At 36.3% G+C, this 21,457-nt stretch overlaps 1 protein-coding gene across 1 annotated transcript in view; it reads left to right on the top strand.

Moving 5' to 3' along the window:
• The window catches only part of TTN (titin), a 311,080-nt gene that overhangs the window by 160,929 nt on the left and 128,694 nt on the right, over positions 1-21,457 (top strand). Inside the window, exons 167-188 of the mRNA XM_081956298.1 lie at positions 131-211; positions 426-509; positions 1,301-1,384; positions 1,526-1,591; positions 2,304-2,390; positions 2,949-3,041; positions 3,186-6,584; positions 7,599-7,685; positions 7,925-7,999; positions 9,296-9,361; positions 10,011-10,094; positions 10,320-10,403; positions 10,827-10,910; positions 11,552-11,626; positions 11,883-11,951; positions 12,139-12,222; positions 12,419-12,568; positions 13,109-13,183; positions 13,577-13,645; positions 14,173-14,241; positions 15,389-15,487; positions 15,883-17,832. Of these exons, the coding sequence (XP_081812424.1) occupies positions 131-211; positions 426-509; positions 1,301-1,384; positions 1,526-1,591; positions 2,304-2,390; positions 2,949-3,041; positions 3,186-6,584; positions 7,599-7,685; positions 7,925-7,999; positions 9,296-9,361; positions 10,011-10,094; positions 10,320-10,403; positions 10,827-10,910; positions 11,552-11,626; positions 11,883-11,951; positions 12,139-12,222; positions 12,419-12,568; positions 13,109-13,183; positions 13,577-13,645; positions 14,173-14,241; positions 15,389-15,487; positions 15,883-17,832 (7,014 nt within the window). The remainder of the gene's footprint in view (positions 1-130; positions 212-425; positions 510-1,300; positions 1,385-1,525; positions 1,592-2,303; positions 2,391-2,948; positions 3,042-3,185; positions 6,585-7,598; positions 7,686-7,924; positions 8,000-9,295; positions 9,362-10,010; positions 10,095-10,319; positions 10,404-10,826; positions 10,911-11,551; positions 11,627-11,882; positions 11,952-12,138; positions 12,223-12,418; positions 12,569-13,108; positions 13,184-13,576; positions 13,646-14,172; positions 14,242-15,388; positions 15,488-15,882; positions 17,833-21,457) is intronic.

Here is a 21,457-nt window from a genome sequence, read left to right as displayed (position 1 = left end):
GAATTTGTCTCTTTTTTGTTTCTCCCTAAAATCTGAATGAGAGATACTCAATTTGTTCTTCTTCATTGTTGACTAATCTCTAATTCAATGGCTAAATATGTATTTAAAAATGAAATCCATCTTTTTAAAGTGCCTGAAGTTCCGAAGCCAGTCCCAAAAGTAAAGGTACCAACTGCTGTTCCTAAAAAAGAAGTGGCACCTCCACCTAAAGGTACTCTTTTTCTTCAGCTATCATTATGAAATAAATTCTGGCTTAATTGCTGATATTCTACATCTTTTCTCTTTGCTTTGTATGTATTGCTTATGTCGGATTATGTGCTCACTAAGTATGATCTTAGGTTCTGTTCTTTCCTCATTATTAAGTAACATTCTTCTCAGAATCCTATACAAATCAATAACTAAAAATTATATCTGTATCTTTAAAGTGCCTGAAGTGCCCAAGAAAGCTGTTCCTGAGGAGAAGGTGCCTAAGCCTGTTCCAAAAAGAAAAGAGCCTTTACCACCTAAAGGTACATTGAATATTGACAAGAAAGAAGATTAAAATCTTATATTTATTTTCATCTGATATTACCCTAGTTTTGTTTCTGTCTAGACCTTGGGTAAGGGTGGTTGGTGGCCCCTTTGTTGGGTGTCAATTGTCAGTGGGAGAATTTGAGGTTCCCTGAATTCACCATTTTTGGTCTTCTTCTTCCTTTCTGATAGCTGCTTGTGTTGTTGGTTTGTTTCAGTTGTACTGTTTTTATCTTGTTTTGCCACATTGTGACAAAGATTCATTATTGAAATCCTAATTTAAATATGAAGTATCTTATCAAACAAAGCAGTGCTAGCAGCCACCATGTGATCAGCAATACATTAATTCATTTTTGGCTGCAAAATTAATTGCTTCACCTGCTAACCATTGTATTTTGAAAAGGAAAGTGAAATCATGGCTCTTCTTCTTTTTTGTTCCCTTCTATTGTTGTTCTTTGATGCTGTTTTTGTGTTTTTCCCCCTTTGTCCTTTGTTTTTAAAAGTTTGAACAATTGTAAACCACTCTGAGACACTAGTAGTCAGGCAGCATATATATTTAATAAATTATTATTATTATTATTATTATTATTATTATTATTATTATTATTATTATTATTATTATTATTATTATTAATGCAGAATGCAAATAATTAATGAATTATCTTTTGGAGAGTTTTAGTTTGAGCTTTAATTATCATGGATTACATGTCTTCTTATCTGTTGTTTGAATGCTGTCTTTCTAATCTGTTCTTTGTGTGCATCATTTTGAAATTTCTACTAATATCTTTAGTGTATGAACTGGAAGAGGAAGCTCTTCCAGAAGAAAAGATACCAACTGGCATTCCTGTAAAAGACAAAGCTCCTCCAGTGAAAGGTACATCAGTTCCTATACGAATTGCTCAAGCAATCAACCCTTCTCAGTGTCTTCTCAGTCTTTTCTTGCCTGCCCCCTTCCCTGTTTGTCTAATATTTTATGTTTCTCAAAAAGAAACTAATATCTTTGATGTGTCTTCAGTGGCCAAGAAAGATGTGCTAGAAAAGAAGAAACCTGTCCCTAAGGAAGAAGTACCACTCATCCAAGGTAACATCTTCAAGCTGAAAATGGAATAACAGTGGATGACTCTTTGTTTTCCTCTATTAATCTCTTTTAGAATCAAAGATTTAATGGAAGATGGATGGATTCATAGCATTTTTAAAAGTCTGTGCAATTTTATAGAATAACCAAATGAGCTATAATTCAGTACCTCCAATATCTCCATTAGACTGGGTGCTTCCCCAGTGATGGGAGGCAACATCTGCAGTCAATAATAATAACAACTCTTTCTTTATATAGATCTCAATTTACTTTGAGAAAACTAAATAAAAATTATAAAAGATCCCTCAATGCCATTTTAGGGAGAAAACATCTATCTTCTAAAATGTTAGTCTGAAGTTAAATGCATCTTTTAAATTAACTTGATGAAATTATCATCAGTTTCATAGCCATGCTGGCATGGAATGATGTAAATTGTAATAGGATAGTCCTAGAAGACAACAATTTGAGGAAAATTGCCCAGGAAAATACAATTAGGTTTGCAGATTTACAGAATAGTATATTTATCTATCATTCCAGCCCATCAACAAGAAAGAACTGGCTGATCTAAAATCAAAATCACAATTTTTATCATTAATTTTTGCATAGAAAAAACAATATAAGGAAAAATACAAGACCTGTGAAATGTGTATGTTGTTGTAACTGTTTTCTGTTATTTACATTAACCTCTTATTTAAAAAAAATACTAATATCTTTAAAGCACCTGAGATTCAAGAGAAGATGATTCCTCAAAAAATAATTTCTATTGCACGGACTCCTAAAGTACAGGAACTTCCAGCATCTAAAGGTATATCAGCTCTTCATGAACATAATAATAAAATAAATGAATTTCAAGGCAATTTAATCAAGCTTTCATCATAGCACATTATCATATATTTCTGAATTTTGTGTTTGGTTGACGTAAATTGTTCATATTGTCAGGGTTTTCTTATTTTTTTACATTAGAAAAGAAACTCTTGCAGAAATTCATATCTTTAAAAGAATGTAATATAAAAGGTTGAATTTTTTATTGCAATCAAAGTTCAGTACAACTCTGAGATATCAAAAAGACAGTGAGAGAAAAAGAGAGAGAGAGAGAATTCTTAACTATGGAAGAGAATTCACTTATTGAAAGACTGAATCTGAATAAGTCTGTTGCAAGCAGACTCTAACTTGTGATCAAGTATGTTTATAGGGGAACAAATTATTTAATCTAAAAACTAACCGGCTCCAGAAATTATGAACAAATCTAAGTCTTAACATAGAATGCCAGATCTTCTTTTTGTTCATAGTCCTTTGCTTTCTTTTTTCTCCGAAAATGTTCAAAGTATGAGTTGTATGTCTAAAGAACACTAATATTTTTAAGTGGCAGAAACCTATGAGGAAATCCTCCTAGAAGAAAAAGAAGAAAGAGTTCCAGATATCATTTCTGGGAAAGAAGAGATTCTGTCTTTCAAAGGTACATATTCCCTCCAAAGACTACATAGACCAACAACAACACCAAACTATTGAAAATGTCCCATTATTTTTATCTGCACAGTTTCATGCTGCCATTTGCATTTTGTGTTTTACAAATTCTTACAAGAATTAATTTTATTTGAAGTGTCCAAGGTATCCAGAAAAGGGATGGCAGAAGAGAAGATGCCTGTTGCAAAAGTTGAAAAACCAGAGACGGTTTCTCTATATAGAAAAGGAGAATCCACTGCTGAAGTTATAACAGCAGAACCTCAAATATCAGAAGAGAAAAAAATTATTGCTAAAATTCCCAAACCAGAATCCATTATTAAACCTAAACCAGCAGAGCCTCAGGTACCAGAACAGAAGACAATAGTTTCTAAATCTAGAAAACAAGAACTCACTGAACCGCTAGAAATAGTAGAGAACGTGCCAGAGAAGAAGGCCGCCATTACTAAGCCTAGAAAACCCCAAATTGTAGAACTTGAAGAAGAAATCACTGAACCTCAGCTGCCCCAAAGGAAAATAGCAGTTACTAAATCTAAAAAAGCTGAGCCCTCTACAGAGCAGAAAATGGTGGAGGCTCAGCTGCCTCAACAGAAGAGAACTTCCACAGAACCTAACAAACCAGAGCATGGTAGGGTTCCTGAAATACTCAAGGTTGAAGTGGAAGAACTGAAGGAAAGAATTGCTAAACCTCTCAAACCAGACCTTATGGTGACACCTGAAACCACAGAACTTATACCGGGAAAAACAGGAGTCATTACTAAACCTAAAACACCAGAGACTATTGCAGATAAAACTGTGGAATCTAAACAGAAAATTGTAGTTCCCAGACGAAAAATAGCAGAACCTGCAGTGGTGCCAGAAGCAATAGAATTCAAAACAAAAGAGGAGGAGGACGAAGAAGAAAAAGAAATTGCTATTTCTAAAGCCCCCAAACAAGAACATAAGGTGATACCTGAAATCAAAGAACACATACCAGGAAAAATGGTAGTAATTACTAAAGCTAAAAAGACAGAGACTATTCCAGTTGATAAAATTGTGGAATCTAAGCAGAAGATTAAGATTGCCAAAACGAGAAAACTAGAGTCTGCAATGGTGCCAGAAGCAACATTCAAGAAGGAAGAGGAGGAGGAGGAAGAAGAAGAAAAACAAATTACTATTGCTAAATCCCCCAAACCAGAACTTATGGTGACTCCTGAAACCACAGAACACATACAAGGGAAAAAGGTAGTAATTATTAAGCCTAAAAAACCAGAGGCTATTGCAATAGATAAAACCGTGGAATCTAAAAAGAAAATTGTGGTTGCCAGACAAAAAAAACCAGAACCTGCAGCAATTGATTTCAAAAAGGAGGAAGAGGAGGAGGAAGAGGACGAAGAAGAGGAGGAGGAAGAAGAAGAAATTACTATTGCTAAATCCCCTAAACCAGAAACTGTGGAGATACCTGAAATCACAGAACACATACCAGAAAAAACATTAGTAATTACTAAACTTAAAAAACCAGATACTATTACAGTAGATAAACAGAAGATTGATATTGCCAAACTGAGAAAACCAGAATCCGCAGTAGTGGCAGACGCAATAGAGATCAAAAAGGAAGAGGGGGAAGAGAAGGAGGAGAAAGAAGAAGGAGAAGAAAAAGGAATTTCTATTGCTAAACCTCCCAAACCAGAAGTTACAGAACACATACAAAGAAAAAAGGTAGTAATTACTAAACCTAAAAAACCAGAAACTATTGCAATAGATAAAACTGTGGAATCCAAAAAGAAAATTGTGGTTGACAGACGAAAAAAACCAGAACCTGCATCAATTGATTTCAAGGAGGAGGAAGAGGAGGAAGAGGAGGAGGAAGAAGAAATTACTATTGCTAAATCCCCCAAACCAGAAACTGTGGAAATATCTGAAATCACAGAACACATACCAGAAAAAACATTAGTAATTACTAAACTTAAAAAACCAGATACTATTACAGTAGATAAACAGAAGATTGATATTGCCAAACTGAGAAAACCAGAATCCGCAGTAGTGGCAGACGCAATAGAGATCAAAAAGGAAGAGGAGGAAGAGAAGGAGGAGGAAGGAAAAGAAAAAGAAATTACTATTGCTAAACCCCCCAAACCAGAAGATACAGAACACATACAAAGAAAAAAGGTAGTAATTACTAAACCTAAAAAACTAGAGATTATTGCAATAGATAAAACTATGGAATCTAAAAAGAAAATTGTGGTTGACAGACGAAAAAAACCAGAACCTGCAGCAATCGATTTAAAGAAGGAGGAAGAGGAGGAAGAGGAGGAGGAGGAAGAAATTACTATTGCTAAATCCCCTAAACCAGAAACTGTGGCGATAGTTGGAACCACAGAACATATACCAGAAAAAACATTAGTAATTACCAAACTTAAAAAAACAGAGACTATTGCAATAGATAAAGCTGTGGAATCTAAACAGAACATTATTGTGGCCAGACCCAAAAAATCAGAATCTGCAGTGGTGCCAGAAGCAATAAAGACAGAAGAGGAGGAAGAGGAGGAGGAGGAGGAGGAGGAGGAAGAAGAAGAAATTACTACTGCTAAACTCCACAAACCAGAACCTGTGGTGGAACATGAAAAAGTTGAAACTCAAGCGTCTGAAAAGATGAAAACTATGATTAAACCTAAAAAAACAATTACAATGCCCAAAACATTAAAAGTGGAAGAAGAAAAACTAGTGTCTGCCAAAACTGAAGCTATTGCAGTAGTTGAACCGGTAAAGCAGCAGAAAAGAGAAGAAGGGAAGAGAACTCATGCTAAACTCCCCAAAATTGAACCTACGATTACACGTGAAACGGTAGATCACCCAGAGCCAGAAAAGAAGCTAGCTGTTGCTAAAGCTAAGCCACCTGAGCCTATTCTCATCTCCCAAAAAATAGAACCCCATGTGCTAAAACAAAAGATAACTGCAGCCAAACCTAGAAAACAAGAATCCTTTGGGCTGACTGAGGCAGTAGAGCTTGAAGCAGTAGAAGAAAAGATAGTTATAGCACAGTCTCAGGAACTAGAACGCATGACCCTTGAACCAGTTGAACCTCCAAAGCATGAAAAAAAGAAACAGATCATGAAATCCAAGAAAACAATTATGGAGCCTAAAGAAGCAGAGCAAAAAACGGAAGGGATAAAATTAACTATCTCCAAACCCAGAAAACCAGAACCCCTTGAATCATTAGTGATTGAGGTGGAAGAAGAGGCAACCATTTCCAAACCCCCAAAATCTGAACATTATGTCTTGCTTGAAAAAGAACTTCTGGTACCTGAAGGGAAGAAAAGTATAGTTAAACCTAAGACAACTGTTAAAGTGTCTAAAACATTAGTAGAAGAAGAAAAGATTGCTATTTCCCAGCCCAGAGAACCAGAAGACTTAGTGGTGCCAGAAATAATGCAATTAGAGGAAGATGAAGAAGAAGAAGTAGAAGAAAAAGAATTGCCTCAAAAATTAGAAGAAAGGGTTATTGTTGCTAAACCTAAAAAAAGAGAACCTGAAACCATAGAACCTTCGCCAATAAAAGGTAGATGATATCTTCAAAAGCAAAATACACTCTTAATAAATGTTTGTCTAGTTTTTATGTTTTGTCTAGATATGTCTCCTTGAAAATATGTTTTTGTATCTGTACAAATTCCTTGATATGTCAAAGTCATGTCAAACCTACTGTCAAATCTTGCTGTCTCTTATTGTTTTGTTGATAATTATTGGGGTGGTATCTTTTTCCAGTATGTAATTTACACCGTCTAATATATTTTAAATATCTTATATACAAGATGTAGATGTTATCTTCAAAAGCAAAAAACACTCTTATCTTTATAAGTGTTTGTCTAGTTTTGTATTGAAGAAATGTCTCTTTGGAAATATGTTTTGTATCTGTACAAATTCCTTGTCTTATAACTTGGAACTGGGAATATCTGTGAAAGTCATGTCAAATTCAGTGTCAAATGTTGCTGTTTCTTGTTGTCTTGTTGATAACGATTGATGTGCATCTTTTTCCATTTATGTAATTAACACCATCTAATACATTTTAAATATTTGATATATAGATATATAGAAGAAAACTGCTAAATATTTTTAGGGCTGAGGAGCAGTGGAGATAATCTTATGATATGGATATTGCAGATATTTTGAAATCTTTTATATTTTCAATTGAGTTCAGTCATGTCCATCAACTAATAGAGAAACATCCAAAGTCTCAACTGAAAGCATATTTGTTTCAGTAAATGGATCACCCATGATTGAATGAGTTGCAGCTGAAAATTTGTATCTCAATTTCTTAATTGCTCAAAAGATTTATCATAATTATCACCTGATCATGCAATATTTCTTCATAATCTTGAAGATGTCCTCAGGGATGGACATGATAATGATAATGGGAAGGAAGTATCCTGAATGTCTCTTCGTGTAATTTTACTACCAGTATTCTTGACCTTCTGTCTTTGTGTCATTTTTTGTCTGTTTGAACAAGAAATCTTTTCTTTATATGTGAGAAAACTATTTGAAATTCTTTAACTAAATCATACTAATATCTTTAAAGTTCCTGAGATGCCCAAGAAAGTTGTACTGGAAGAGAAAGTAATAGTTGCTGTACCTAAAAAACCAGAGCCACCATCCCCTGCTAAAGGTACATCTCCCACTTAATGTCATTCTGAGAAAACTGTGCCGTGTATTCCCCTCAGTCTTGAAAATTCAGTTTTTATACTTTTAAACTTCTATAACTTTATTTTTTTTAAATCTGAAATCTTGAAGTAAGCATTAAAATAATGTTAAGAGCTACCAGTGTCTATGTCCATTTTATAATTCCTTTTCACTTACGTTTTAACATATTGAAATGTAACAGAAAACAATACTATTTCTTTAAAGTACCTGAAGTGCCCAAGAAAGCAGTCCCAGAAGAGAAGGTATCAGCTGCTGTTCCAGAAGCACCTCCAGCCAAAGGTACATCTTATTAAAAACAACTTTAATAACAACATTAAAGACAAAAACAGAATGTTCTGCCTCTTCGCCTGTCTTGCAAAATCATTTATATTAGAGCTAATGACGTGTGTTTGTTCAGGATTTATAGCACCGTTTGAATATAAATTTTCTAAGGATGTGCACAATAATAAATTAAGCTTATCTATGACTGAATGTGGCATACAAGTGATGAGACTAGCACAATTAACATTTATCTAAGAAGAAGCTCCATTGAAGTAGAATTTACTTTTGAATAGGCATTTATGAGATTATCTTATATAATAGTAGAGAGCCTGGAGAAATGTCATGCTATTCACTGCCTGACAATGGAATAAGATGACATTCAGCCCCAGTTGATTCACCCTAGGGAGAATCTGATTGATTGTAATTTAAGATTCCTTGTTGAGATTTTTGTCAAGAGCCATAAGGCTGAGATTTCATGGAAATTACTTTAATAAACACATAAACAAATGGATGCATCACAGTTAAGATATTTGTCTCCCCAGTTACTATGAACAAATAGGAGGAAGCATTTAAAGTATATGTTGGCTAGTGTGTTTTGGCATGCTTATATTTATTTTATTTGATATGTCTCCTCTGTTTAAAGAGAGCTTAAACTAAGTGAGCAAAACCTAAAGCCTTCATCATGGCATTCATTGTGTATATCAGAGGTGGTATTCAGCAGCTTCTTACCAATTTTGGAGAACCGGTAGCGGAATTTTTGAGAAGTTGGGAGAACCAGTAAATACCACCTCTGACTGGCCCCACCCCCATCTATTCTCTGCCTCCCGAGTCCCAGCTGATCAGGACAAAAGGGGGATTTTGCAGTAACCTTCCCCTGGAGTGGGGCGGGGATGGAGATTTTACAGTATCCTTCCCCTGCCACGCCCACCAAGCCTTGCCCACAAGCCACATCACACCCATCAAGCCACACCCACAGAACCAGTAGTAAAAAAATTTGAATTCCACCACTGATGTATATGTTTACCACCACAGTCTTCATTTGATTATATTGTGTGTTATCCTTCCATCTTTCTTCCTAAAACGTTCTGTACAAAGCTCACGTGTGGGTACTTTCCCAGCAAACTGTCAAGATTCGCTCTGTAGGCTTTGAAAACCTTCCAGGAGGCTATAGAGTGCAGTGGGAATCAGCTGCTTCCAGTTCTATCAGTGGAAACTGCTTCTGTTAGTGAAAGTAGGCCATTAACTCTAGCCCTGTGTATATGCTGAGGTTGATGCTTCAAAGAGTAGTAACAGCTCATATCTTTCCTTTAATAGTGCTTGAAGTACCAAAGAAACCCATTCCAGAAGAAAAACCTGTGCCTAAAAAACCACCAGCTAAAGGTACATGCAATTTGTAAATTCAGCAAACACACTTAATATGGATCTGATTTAGGAGTGACATGATAGCAGTATTCCAATATCTAAGAGGTTTCCACAAAGAAGAGGGGGATCAACCTATTCTCCAAAGCACCTGAAGGCATGACAAGAAGCAATGGATAGAAACTAATCAAAGAGAGAAGCCATGTAAGAACTAGGAAGAAGTTCCCCGACAGTTAGAACAATTAATCAGTTAGATATTAATTAATAGATTACTAGAACAATTAATCAGTGGAATGACTTTCCTCCAGAAGTTGTGGATGCTCCAACACTGGGGATTTTGAAGAAGAGATTTGACAACCATTTGCCTGAAATGTTATACTGTTTCATGCCTGAGGAGGGGATTGGACTAAAAAACTTCCAAGGTCCCTTCCAAATCTTTATTCTGTTGTCTCCCTTTACCTAATAGTGCACTTTAGTATTTGACCTTAATTTCCCTTGTATTTTTTTCATTACGCTATAAGTATCTTGCATGCTGTAATTTCATCTTATTAAAATGAGGCATGACTGAATTGGAAACTACTGTTCATATTGAGTGACAGGGTTTTAGCATTATAGTAGCTTTTCTAAACACTTGGGACGCACAATATTGACATCAACTAATATTTTCAAGTGCCTGAGGTGCCAAAGAAACCCGTTCCAAAAGAAAAGGTTCCAGTTGCTGAGCCAAAGGAACCAGAAGCTCCACCTGCTAAAGGTATGATTGTGGTATTATTAAGATGACAAGTAATATTATATATTTATAACATCTTTTGGGTTAATGTATTCATGTAAATAATATGGAAATACATTTGTTTAAAAATCAGAAACATGAATAATGTATATGGGGGTGGTGGTCATTATTTTAGTTATTTTTGTGATACCTGCATTCTTCAAGTTGTTTCCAACGTATTTGCACTGAAAGTATTTTAATATTTTGAAGTCCCTGAAGTGCCAAAGAAAGTTGTCCCTGAAAAGAAAGTACCAGCTAAGGTCCCTAAGAAACCAGAGGCGCCACCCGCCAAAGGTATGAATGATTAATAATTGTTAATATTTTATACTACTTTTCCTGAGGGAGAATGGGCAGACCTGCATTGTTACTATGTATGTTTTCAGGAATCCATCACAAGCCATGATGCATCATTTGTGGCATTGCATCATGGTGCAAATGAGAGAAATTTGGGTAATTTGCTTTATTTTGACATGATACATACATGCAGTCTGTAACCCAGTTCATTTGTCACATTTCTTCCCCTGTCCTATTCAGCAGACACCAACATTTCTGTTTTGTACCATTGATCTGTAAAAGAAAAAAAAAGCTTTGCGATTCCCTTCCTGAGTGTCTCCCATGGGTCCACATCTATGAATTTTTCTACTTATTTTTGCATGCTGAACATCTCCTCCAAGTCTTTAAATTTTGAAGCCTTAAATTCCCTTCTTATCTTTAAAGTTCCTGAGATTCCAGAGGAAGTGGTCTCCGAAGAGGAAGTCTATGTTCCTGAGATCAAAAAGCCGGAGCCACCTCCTGCCAAAGGTACAGATCTTCCTGCATTTTATTTTCTAAAACCCAACATATTATTCCAGATAAAAATAATACCTTTGCTGCATGAATTAAATTACATTAAAACATTAATTAGAAAAATAAACTCAGAAGTGAGTTTATCATAGCCTGGTGAGCACAATAAAGTGACATTTGTGGGCACCACTTCAGTCAAAATTTATAAGTTCGTGCTACTCAGCAGGAAGAGTGCTTTGTTTTGATTCACACAATCTTCTTATAAAGTTTGGGTCCTCCCCCCCTTTTTACTATTCTCCACTCTCTGTAAGCGGCCCGAAATGTTTGATGCCTGGCAGCTGTAGAAGTTGACTGAATAAATAAATAAGCATCCTTCTATGTGTAAATTCCGTGCTCCTTTTAAAAAGCATAACATTCATTATGCTTCTTTTTCCATTACTTCCCATGTATGAATAATGTAGACTCTCTGCTCTTATTACAAATATTAATATAAGATGACTACATGTACAGCATTGGAAATTACAACACATATGATCAATGATGGTTTGATTGCATTTATGCATGTCTTAGTTTTCTTTTTTCTCATGTCCTTTTACATTTAAATAACTGAGAGATTTCTTTCCAAAACTGGGAATACAATCTGTGTAATATCTTTGAAGTTCCAGAGGCGCCAAAGAAGGTCATCCCAGAGGAAAAAGTAGCTGTGAAAAAGCCTGAACCTCCCGCCCCCAAAGGTATGGGTTAGCATGTATTACTTGCACCTTCAAGGACTGCATTGATATTTTAATGTCATCTCTTCCAATATTCCCTATTATTTGACCATCTCCCCATTCAAAATGTTCAGTGGCAGTTCAGTTCTTATTCTGCAGATATGTTATCAGGAATTCTGTATCATTTCATATTCTTGTCCAAACTTTTAAAAATATCTTTTTTCTTGAGGTTGCGTTTCTTTCTTTTACATTAATTAATTCTGTCCCTTGTATTCAAAAGTGCCAGAGGTTCCCAAGAAAGTCGTTCCAGAAAAGAAACCAGTTGAACCAGAAGCTCCACCTGCTAAAGGTAAGTGTTATATTAAAGGAATAATTAACAATAATTTTAATAGTTTATAAAAATAATATGCAAATATATTTGACTAAAAATCAGAACATGAAAAATGGGCAGGTCGCTTTATTTTAGTTATTTTGTTGGCACTTGCATTCTTCATTTTTCAAAGTACTTATACTAAAAGTATATTAATCTTTTGAAGTGCCTGAAGTGCCAAAGAAAGTTGTTCCTGAAAAGAAAGTACCAGCTAAGGTGCCCAAGAAACCAGAAGCTCCACCCGCCAAAGGTATGAATTGTTAATAATTCTTAACAATATTTAATATTTAATATTATTTATTGATAACAAATGAGCAGGTGGGAATATTATTATGTGTGTCTTTCTAGGAATCTGTTGCCAGCCATGATGGTGTCATCTTTGTGATGGTGTGAATGAAATAAACTATGTAATGATGTCAAAGTAAAAGGCCTTTTTATCTTTAAAGTCCCTGAGGAAGTGGTCCATGAGGAAGTGGTCCATGAGGAAGTGGTCTATGAGGAAGTGGTCCATGAGGAAGTGGTCCATGAGGAAGTGGTCTCTGAAGAGGAAGTTCTGGTGCCTGAGATCAAAAGGCCAGAGCCATCTCCTGCCAAAGGTACATATTGGGATTTGGACCATCATACAGGAAGGGCAGGGCATGAATTTTTGGTCAAGGAACGTATTTAGAAATTTAAATTCCTCTCTGAGTGCTCTCCTACTATGGCTTCTGTGGACTAGAAGACTAGCTAATGTATACAGTGGATACCAGAAGGCAAAGGGAGTTGTAAACATTCATGTACTAAAAAAATAATTTGAAAAAAATTGTTCCTTGTCACTCTCACTCATTCTCTTCCCTCACCCTCACCCCAAAATGAAGCCCTTTAAACTCCCCATGTACACTAAGGAAAATTGTTCAACTGGATACGCTGTTCAGACAAAGCACTGTGCCGCAGCCATTCCTGTTCCAGCATTTTTATTTTCTAGAAATATATGGACAACCCCATAAGACCTTGAAGAATTCCTCTAATTAAAAATGATGCTAGAGATTCATGGTAGCTTTAGAGCATGACGGCTCCCCTGTTAATTAGGCTTCCATAGGGCTTTTTTCCAGATTTAACTAATTGATTCATCTGAAAATAACATGCTATCTTTAAAGTTCCAGAAGTGCCAAAGAAAATCATCCCAGAAGAAAAAGTTCCTGTGAAAAAGCCAGAACCTCCAGCCCCCAAAGGTATATGTTAGTGATATTACACACACACACACACACACACACACACACACACACACACACCAGGGGTGGGTTCTGGCTGCTACTACTGCCGGTTTGCTCAGGGATGAGCTGCATGTGCACGCTCAATACTAAAAAAACAAGATGGCAGTGCCTATGGTGCCACTGTGAGAACTGGGTTAGGGGTGTGGCAGGCCGAGCTACTACCTACTTGGCCGAATCGGTCCAAACCAGTTAGGAATCCACCTCTCTCTCTCTCTCTCTCTCACACACACACACACACACACACACACAGACACACACACAGACACACACACACACAAGTGTTTAGTAGTGATTTTTGTTTTATTCAAAACAAAACATTCAAAAACTAATTCTAGCTACCATATTTTACAGTGCCAGAAGTTCCCAAGAAAGTGGTTCCCGAAAAGAAACGAGCTGAACCAGAGGCTCCACCTACTAAAGGTATTTCCCACCATTATTCTAAAGCATGGCATTCGTTCTTTCTTCTTCCAATGAAGGTCAGCAGTAGTTGTATAATTTGTCAGGAGTAGCTAAGATCTGTACAAAGAGGAAAATATGTGGACGTTATGAAAATTCACATCAATATGGGATGGGGGAACCATTTCATTTCTTGTTTATGTGATCATCAAGTCTTCATAGAAATGAGATGTCAGGTGAACCAATTGATAAATTTCACAGCTCATGACAAAAACAATAAAAATTATTACAAAAAAAATGATAAATTTCACAGCTCTAACTGTATATACTGGAAAGAGAATATGAATGGATGCATATTAGTGTAAAAGACAAAGTATACAAACAGAGAAAAAGTAGGAATGTATTGCTTATGCTGGAAGAGTTCAAGAGAAACATTATTTGTAAGTCTTCAACAGTGCCATTGTTTTGTCTTTGGTGTCCATTGTTTCACTGTTTCAAATCTTTTCTATCTTTGACACTGCAAATTCAAAATCAATAATTATCTTTTAAAGTGCCTGAAGTGCCCAAGAAAATTATCCCAGAAGAAAAAGTACCTAAGAAACCAGAACCTCCTACTAAAGGTATCTGAATCAAATAGAATCAAAGATAATGATTCTGCATGGAAAACTCCAAAATTTAAGTAACAAATGATATTTAATTTATTATGTTTTATTGAGTTATGGTCCTGTTATGTTTTATGTGGAACATTCCAGCCCAAACACAGCTCTGTTAAGGTTATAATTGTAGTCATATTTCTCTGAGAGTAAGTCTACAGGATATCTTTGAGGTTTAAATTTCAGGAAATATACATAAAGTTGCTCCCACTGATGTAGCTGGAATAGTTAGGCATCGAATGAATCTTTATTTTAAAAAAATCTTTGAGAGAATCGTATGCCATTGTTTAGAGGAGTATTTCAAAGTCTTAAATATAAGTTTGGCAGCCTTTTACTTGCTTTAATAAAATGCCATGTGCATAATCCTACCTTGAGGCCTATGGCATAAATAGGTAGTACTTGTACCCTGCTGGGAAACATACCCAAACTTTACAAATCGGAAGTTGTACAAAATCATGAAGTATTTCCACAAATGGCTATATGGTTTGCAGTTATCTGTGAACTTAAACATTGTGAGTTATAAAAATGGGGCTCACAGTTAGGTATGTGAAGCTACATGAAAGCAAAGACTTGGGATTCATAGTGGAAATGATAGGCTGATGGAAATTTTGAGTAATATGTCATGTACAATATTTTATATCTTCATGTTGCATGCTTCCTTATTGCTTGGCATTTTATATATTGTAATGGAATCAATACTATTTTAAAAATCGAACAACTATTCTTAGACTGCCTGAAATCCTCAGGTAAGCAGACTGAAGAGAACATTCCTACATTCAAAACAAAGACTCTTCTTTGTAAAAAGTTATATCCTGTCTTATAATCATTAAGAATGTTTTTCATATTCTTTAATGGTTGATTAATTCTTGTCTATACTTTTCATGATATGTTTCTATAATGTGCTCACTGTACCTTCTTATGTATAAATATCAGTTTTGATCTTTATTCTCAACTGAGAGCCCAAATCAATTAGCATTGCTGTTTTGATAGATCACATTGAAAGTAGAAGCATATAGACGTTATACTATTCCTTCAGGTTTTGGCATTTTCATTTCTGATATGTTTCATTGGTCTTTTTAAATCTACTAAAATTAATTAATTAATATCTTTCAAGTGCCTGAAGTGCCCAAAAAGGTGATTGTTGAAGAAAAAGAGCCAACTCCTGTGTTTAAAAAGCCAGTAGTTAAAAAACCAGAAGCTCCACCTGTTACAGGTACAGCTCACAATTAATGACGTTATAAATAATTGTTTATTGGCTAACTACTTCTTGTCCTGTTGATGCCTTGTTGCTGTGGTTTCATTTATAAAGAGTGCTGTTGACATAGTCCAATGAGTTATAATGCTTAATTGTGTGCATCTTCCTCAGAAGTGTATACCTTAATATGGGATGCACAATGGCTAATTTTGTTATGCTTTTTATTGTGTTTCATTGTTCTTGTACCTCCTCTTATTCTTACTCTTCTTACTCTTTCTCTTACTCTTACATTGTATTGTCATGTGAGCTCAAATATCTTTAACCGTTCTTAAAGAATGCTCAACTCTTTTAAACTTCCAAAATATGTCAAAACATTTTTGCCAATAAAAAAGTAATTCTTGTTTTATCTAAAGAACCAGAGCATTTTGCAGTGACAGAAGAGCCAGAAACTGTGGCTGTGACTGAAGAAATAGAAACCTTTGTTCATGAGGAAGAAACTGAAGTCACTGTTGTTCTTGAAGAACCTAAACCTGCTATTGTGCCCAAGAAACCAAAACCTACCACAGTCCCTAAGAAAGCAGAACCTACTGCTGTGCCTAAAAAACCGAAAGCCGTGCCTAAGAAACCTGAACCTCCACCAGCTAAAGAAGTTTATGAAGAAGAACGAGAAATCCATACTGTCATTGGATACAGAGAAGAGAAAATTGTGACTGTTCACCAAGATGTAGAAGCCATCGGTGCATTAGAAGAACCTGAGCATGCGGCTGTGTTTGAAGTAACAGAGCCTGAAGAATACATTTTGGAACAATGGGAGGCCGTTGTTTCTCCTGCAGAATCTGAACCTGTTGCCGAACCTGAAGAACCAGCCATTGTACCAGTTGCTGTGCCCAAGAAACCTGAACCAGCTGTGCCTAAAAAACCAGTTGTGGCAGTGCCCAAAAAGCCCAAAGTTACTCCCATACCTAAAAAACCTGAACCTGTAGAAGTGCCTAAGAAACCAATAATCAAGATTAAAAAACCAGAGCGTCCACCAGAAATTGTAGAACGTAAAGAAGAAAAAGAAATACAAACGTTCGTTGCACATAGAGAAGAGAAACGTATAGCTGTGTACAAAGATGAAGCTGAAGCCATCAGTGCATTTGAAGAACCTGAGCGGGCTTCAGCTTTTGAAGTTACAGAGCCTGAAGTATACGTTCTTGAAGAACCAGAGGATATTGTTGCATATGAAGAACCTGAACCTGCTTTTGTTCCTGAAGAACCCGAGGTCACTGATGTTCCTGAAGAACCCGAGGTCACTGATGTTCCTGAAGAACCTGAGGTGGCTCCTGTTCTTGAAGAACCTGAGGTTGCTCCTGTTCCTGAAGAACCTCCTGAAGTACCTAAAAAACCTATTGGGGTTCCTAAAAAACCCAAAGTTGTTCCTCCTCCTAAAGAACCTGCTCCAGCTATTACACCGAAAAAGCCCAAGGCAGTGGCTGTGCCTAAAAAACCAGAACCACCTGTGCCCAAAAAACCAGAACCTGCTTTTAAGAAGACCGTGCTTACTCCTGTACCTAAAAAAGCAGAACCACCTAAGAAAAAAGAACCAGAATTTAAGAAACCAGAACCTCCACCAGAGACTGTGGAGCATGAAGAAGAACGAGAGGTACAGACCTTCATTGGATTCAGAGAAAGGAAATATATCCCTGTTCACCAAGACATAGAAGCCATCACTGCATTCGAAGAACCTGAAACTGTTGAAGCTTTTGAAGTGCCAGAACCTGAAGTACATATCCTTGAAGTGCTAGAGGAGGTTTCCCCTGAGGAGCCCAAGCCTGTTGTTGCCGAAGAGCCTGAGGTTGCTCCTGTTCCTGAAGAACCTTCTGAGGTTCCTAAAAAACCCAAAGTCGTTCCTCCTCCTGAAGAACCAGCCATTACACCAAAAAAGCCAAAGCCGGTTGGTGTTCCCAAAAAACCAGAACAAGCTGTTCCCAAAAAAACAGAACCAGCTGTGCCCAAAAAACCAGAACCTGCATTTAAGAAGGCCAAGCTTACTCCTGTGCCTAAGAAAGTAGAACCTTCTAAAAAGCCAGAACCTGAATTTAAAAAGCCACAACTTCCACCAGAAACACCGGAACTTGAAGAAGAACGAGAGGTGAAAACATTCATTGGATATAAAGAACGGAAATATGTGCCTGTTCACCAAGACATAGAAGCCGTCACTGCTTTTGAAGAACCTGAAACAGTTGAAGCTTTTGAAGTGCCAGAACCTGAAATACATATCATTGAAATGCCAGAAGAGATTTCCCCTGAGGAGCCCGAACCTGTCGCCCCTGAAGAACCTGAGATCACTGTAGAACCTAAAAAACCTGAACCAGTTAAAGGTACACAGTGTAATGTTTTGTACAGCATAATGTCTCTTCTGTAAATCAAAAATTCACAATTATAGAAGCATTCTTTTCAGAAAATCAAAAACTATTTAGATTCACATTACTGTAGTTTGCATGCAAATATATGTTTTGCCTGTCTGTCTAAATGGGGTTGAATGGAAGAAAAACAATATGGCATTTTGATCCTTTAAAGGAATTGGCATATATTTGCAAAAATAGAGTGTATGTTAAGGTATTAGTAAATCAATTGCATTAAGTCTGGGTGTATTATTAGTACCATGCAAAGAATTTTCAAAAGTGAATCTTTTGAACTTATAACTTCCTATAGCAAAGTTAAAGTGTTCTGCTTTAATTAAAACTTGTATCAGGTTTATTTTGAACTTACGGAATAACAGCCATTTTTTCACCTGTTTTGAATTTGAAATGGATTAATATATGCATAGAATGGTTGTAAGTAGAGAAGCAGATTCATTAGCACTCATGCAGTTGGATGACTTAGTATATGTAATTCCATGTATAGCTGTTCCGAAGTAATTTCAATCAAACTTATCCTCGGGTAAAAAGTGCATAGGATATACAGTCTTAATGTCTGTTGTGCCTGTGGATTTATGTTCCTCTTTCATTAACACATTTACTAATATCTTTAAAGTACCTGAATTACTCACTAAACCAAGTTCCAGAAAAGAAAGTACAAGCTAAAAATGCCCAAGCCACCACCAGCTATAGGTTCATGTCACTAATGATAAATGTACCTAAACAAAATAATTCTTTTGTTTTTAACATCTCTTCAAATGTTCTCTTCTGTAGTGTCTCTTCTGAAATCCGTGGAATCCATCTTATATATTTGTGTATGTGTGTAATGTTCACTTTAGTCTGTGCATTATCAGTCTTGTGTTTCAGAAGTCTTCATCTGTTCTGTTTTTCATATTTGGTCCTATGCTTATTTTCAACTTAAAAAGGAATCTCATATCTTGATAGTACCTTGAGAGTCTGCCAAAAAGAAAAAAGAAAAAGAAAAACTCAGAATTTCTTCTTCATCTATTGAAAAGCTACATTTACTATGTTATAACTGTATTTTCTTTGTGTTAGTTTATTGTTGAGTTTGTAATTTGTATTAATATCCATTAGTTGCATGATGAGCCTAAATCAGAGTGAGAGAAAAGATTATGATGGAATCCATTTTCATGGGAGCAGCAGTCTGCTTGGGAAGTAGAGCTTTCAATTTCTCTCCTCTATTCAAAACTCTCTGCATTCCCTCAAAAATAATCCCTTCAGGGCAAAATATATATATTTATTACATTTATAAACCACCATAATCTAACTAAGGACTCTCAGTGATTTAAAAATAGTCATAGTTTAAAGTACCTCAATTTAATTAAGCACCTCAATATAATTATCCACAAAAGTAAAACAGATTAAAATCTCTTGAAGTGCCTAAGAAAGCAGTGCCAGAAGGAAAAGTACCTGTTGCTGTACCTAAAGAGCCAGAACATCCATCAGCCAAAGATACACATCCTCATAAATGCCATGTGCCTATACATATATGCACATTGTATGTATAGGTAGACAGTGTGTTTGGTTTGCACAAACGCAAAAGGGTGTTTCAAAGTATATGGGGAAAAAGAAGGGGTTCAGGATCGAACTCCTAGCTGTAAGCAAAGTCAGCCTGCAATACTGCATTCTAAGCACAGCGCTACCAGGGCTCTTATACACACAGGCTCAAAGAACATTTTGGTTGTGTGGTCCAAGAACATTTTTGCCTTTAAACCCAAAGCATATCCCTGTGTGTCTTTGTCTTAACTTTTATGTTGTGTTGACTCTTCTACTTTGAGTCCTAAAGCTTTAAGTACCCTGTATAATATTCACCAAAGCAAAACATACTAAAATCTTTAGAAGTGCCCCAAGTGCCTAAGAAGAAAAAGTGCCCATTGCTGTGCCCAAAGAGTCAGAACATCCAACTGAGGAAGGTAGATGTCTTCACTGATGCCTTTGTTTGCACACTTTTGTTTCTGCCTGGCTTGTCCTGATGTTTTATGCTGTCGTATATAGATGTCTTCGGCTTTGAAATGGAGATGAGCACCGCCCCCTAGACTCTGGAATGACTAGCACATATGTGCGAGGGGAACCTTTATCTTTACCTTTATATAGATGTCTACACGTATCATATATATGTTTGTATGTGGTGCAGGTGGTGTACTTGTGCTTTCTTTATAAAACAGTCCTAGCCAAAGAGACACAAAGAGAAGTTGCAAAGCACTTCTGATTTGAGGCCAAAAAGATGCATCAGAGCACAAAGGGCCGTTCATGGAAACCTGTCTATCACTCCTTAAAACAACTGCCTCTTTCCCCAGGATGGTGAGGCTATCTCAAGAGAAGTCATATTGGTTTAAAGAGTTGCAGATAAATGTGACGTGCATGTTCCCAAAACCCTGTCCTACCACTATAGGGTGAATGTTTATATTGCTTGCAACCATTAAACGCCATGTTTCAAAACTTATTTTATAATGCAGAAAAAGCTAAGCATTTTAATTCCAATTAAATTGTATATACAACTTAACCAATCATTTCCAAATGCAGAGAGGCAAGTTATATAGGTCTGGAGTCCAAGTGGATTTCCTGTCAACACACTACCATAGGTAAAGTTTCCTTCAAGCTGAGCTGAGCCCCAGCTGGTAATTTTAAACATCCATGAAGTTTTTTTAAAAACATGGCCTGGTTTATCATTATCTTCTTTCAGGATATTCTGTTCTCTATCCAATGTGGCCTAGGAATTCTTGGTAGTCTGTTACCCAACTACTAAGGTCTGTTACGCAACAGACTTGGTAGTCTGTTACCAAACTGCCAAGGTCACCTAAGTACTGCCACCAGTTTACATATATGGAAATCTTCAGTGTACAGCAATAACATTTAGGCTTGTATGCCGCCCCATAGTGCTTTACAGCATTCTCTGGGAAGTTTACAATGTCAGCATATTGCCCCCAACAATCATTTTACCAACCTCAGTAGGACGGAAGACTGAGTGAACCTTGAGCCCCGTCAGGATCAAACTCCAGGTTGTGGGCAGAGCCTGCCTGCAATACTGCACTTTAACTACTGCGCCACCAGAGCTCCTTATCAATGTATGATGTGGTGTATCTCTGTGAATGAATGTGTTGAAGTCCAAGGACTATTGTGTTTCAGTTCTTTTTGCCATTCAGTCTTTGAAATGAAGATCTTATGTTAGTTATCGATATTCTTTAAAGAGGCGGAAGTTATTGAGGAATTTGAAACTGAAGAACCTGTTCCTATTCCAGAAAAAGAAGACGTAATTCCAACGGAAGGTATATAACTCGCAGAATGAGTAATACCTCTTCCATCTGCATGTCCATCTTCATCTCATAGGAATTATATATGTTCATTTGGTGATATACATGTGTTATTTTTATGTCTGTGCGTGTATACTTTTGTTTGTATCTGTCCTATCATCTTAATTTCTGTGGCACCTTATTTTTTGGCTATGAAAGCAATTACTCGTAGGATTTAGAGAGATAATCTTCAAATTCTGCTACTACAGTTTTGGAATTGATGCTATGGTGTTCATCATATCAAGTATTTTAATCTGAATTAATTTATAGCATAG

The sequence above is a fragment of the Natrix helvetica genome, assembly GCF_964273705.1.
Source record: "Natrix helvetica genome assembly, chromosome: 1".
NCBI lineage: Eukaryota > Metazoa > Chordata > Lepidosauria > Squamata > Natricidae > Natrix > Natrix helvetica.
This window is presented reverse-complemented; position numbering and strand designations above follow the sequence as displayed.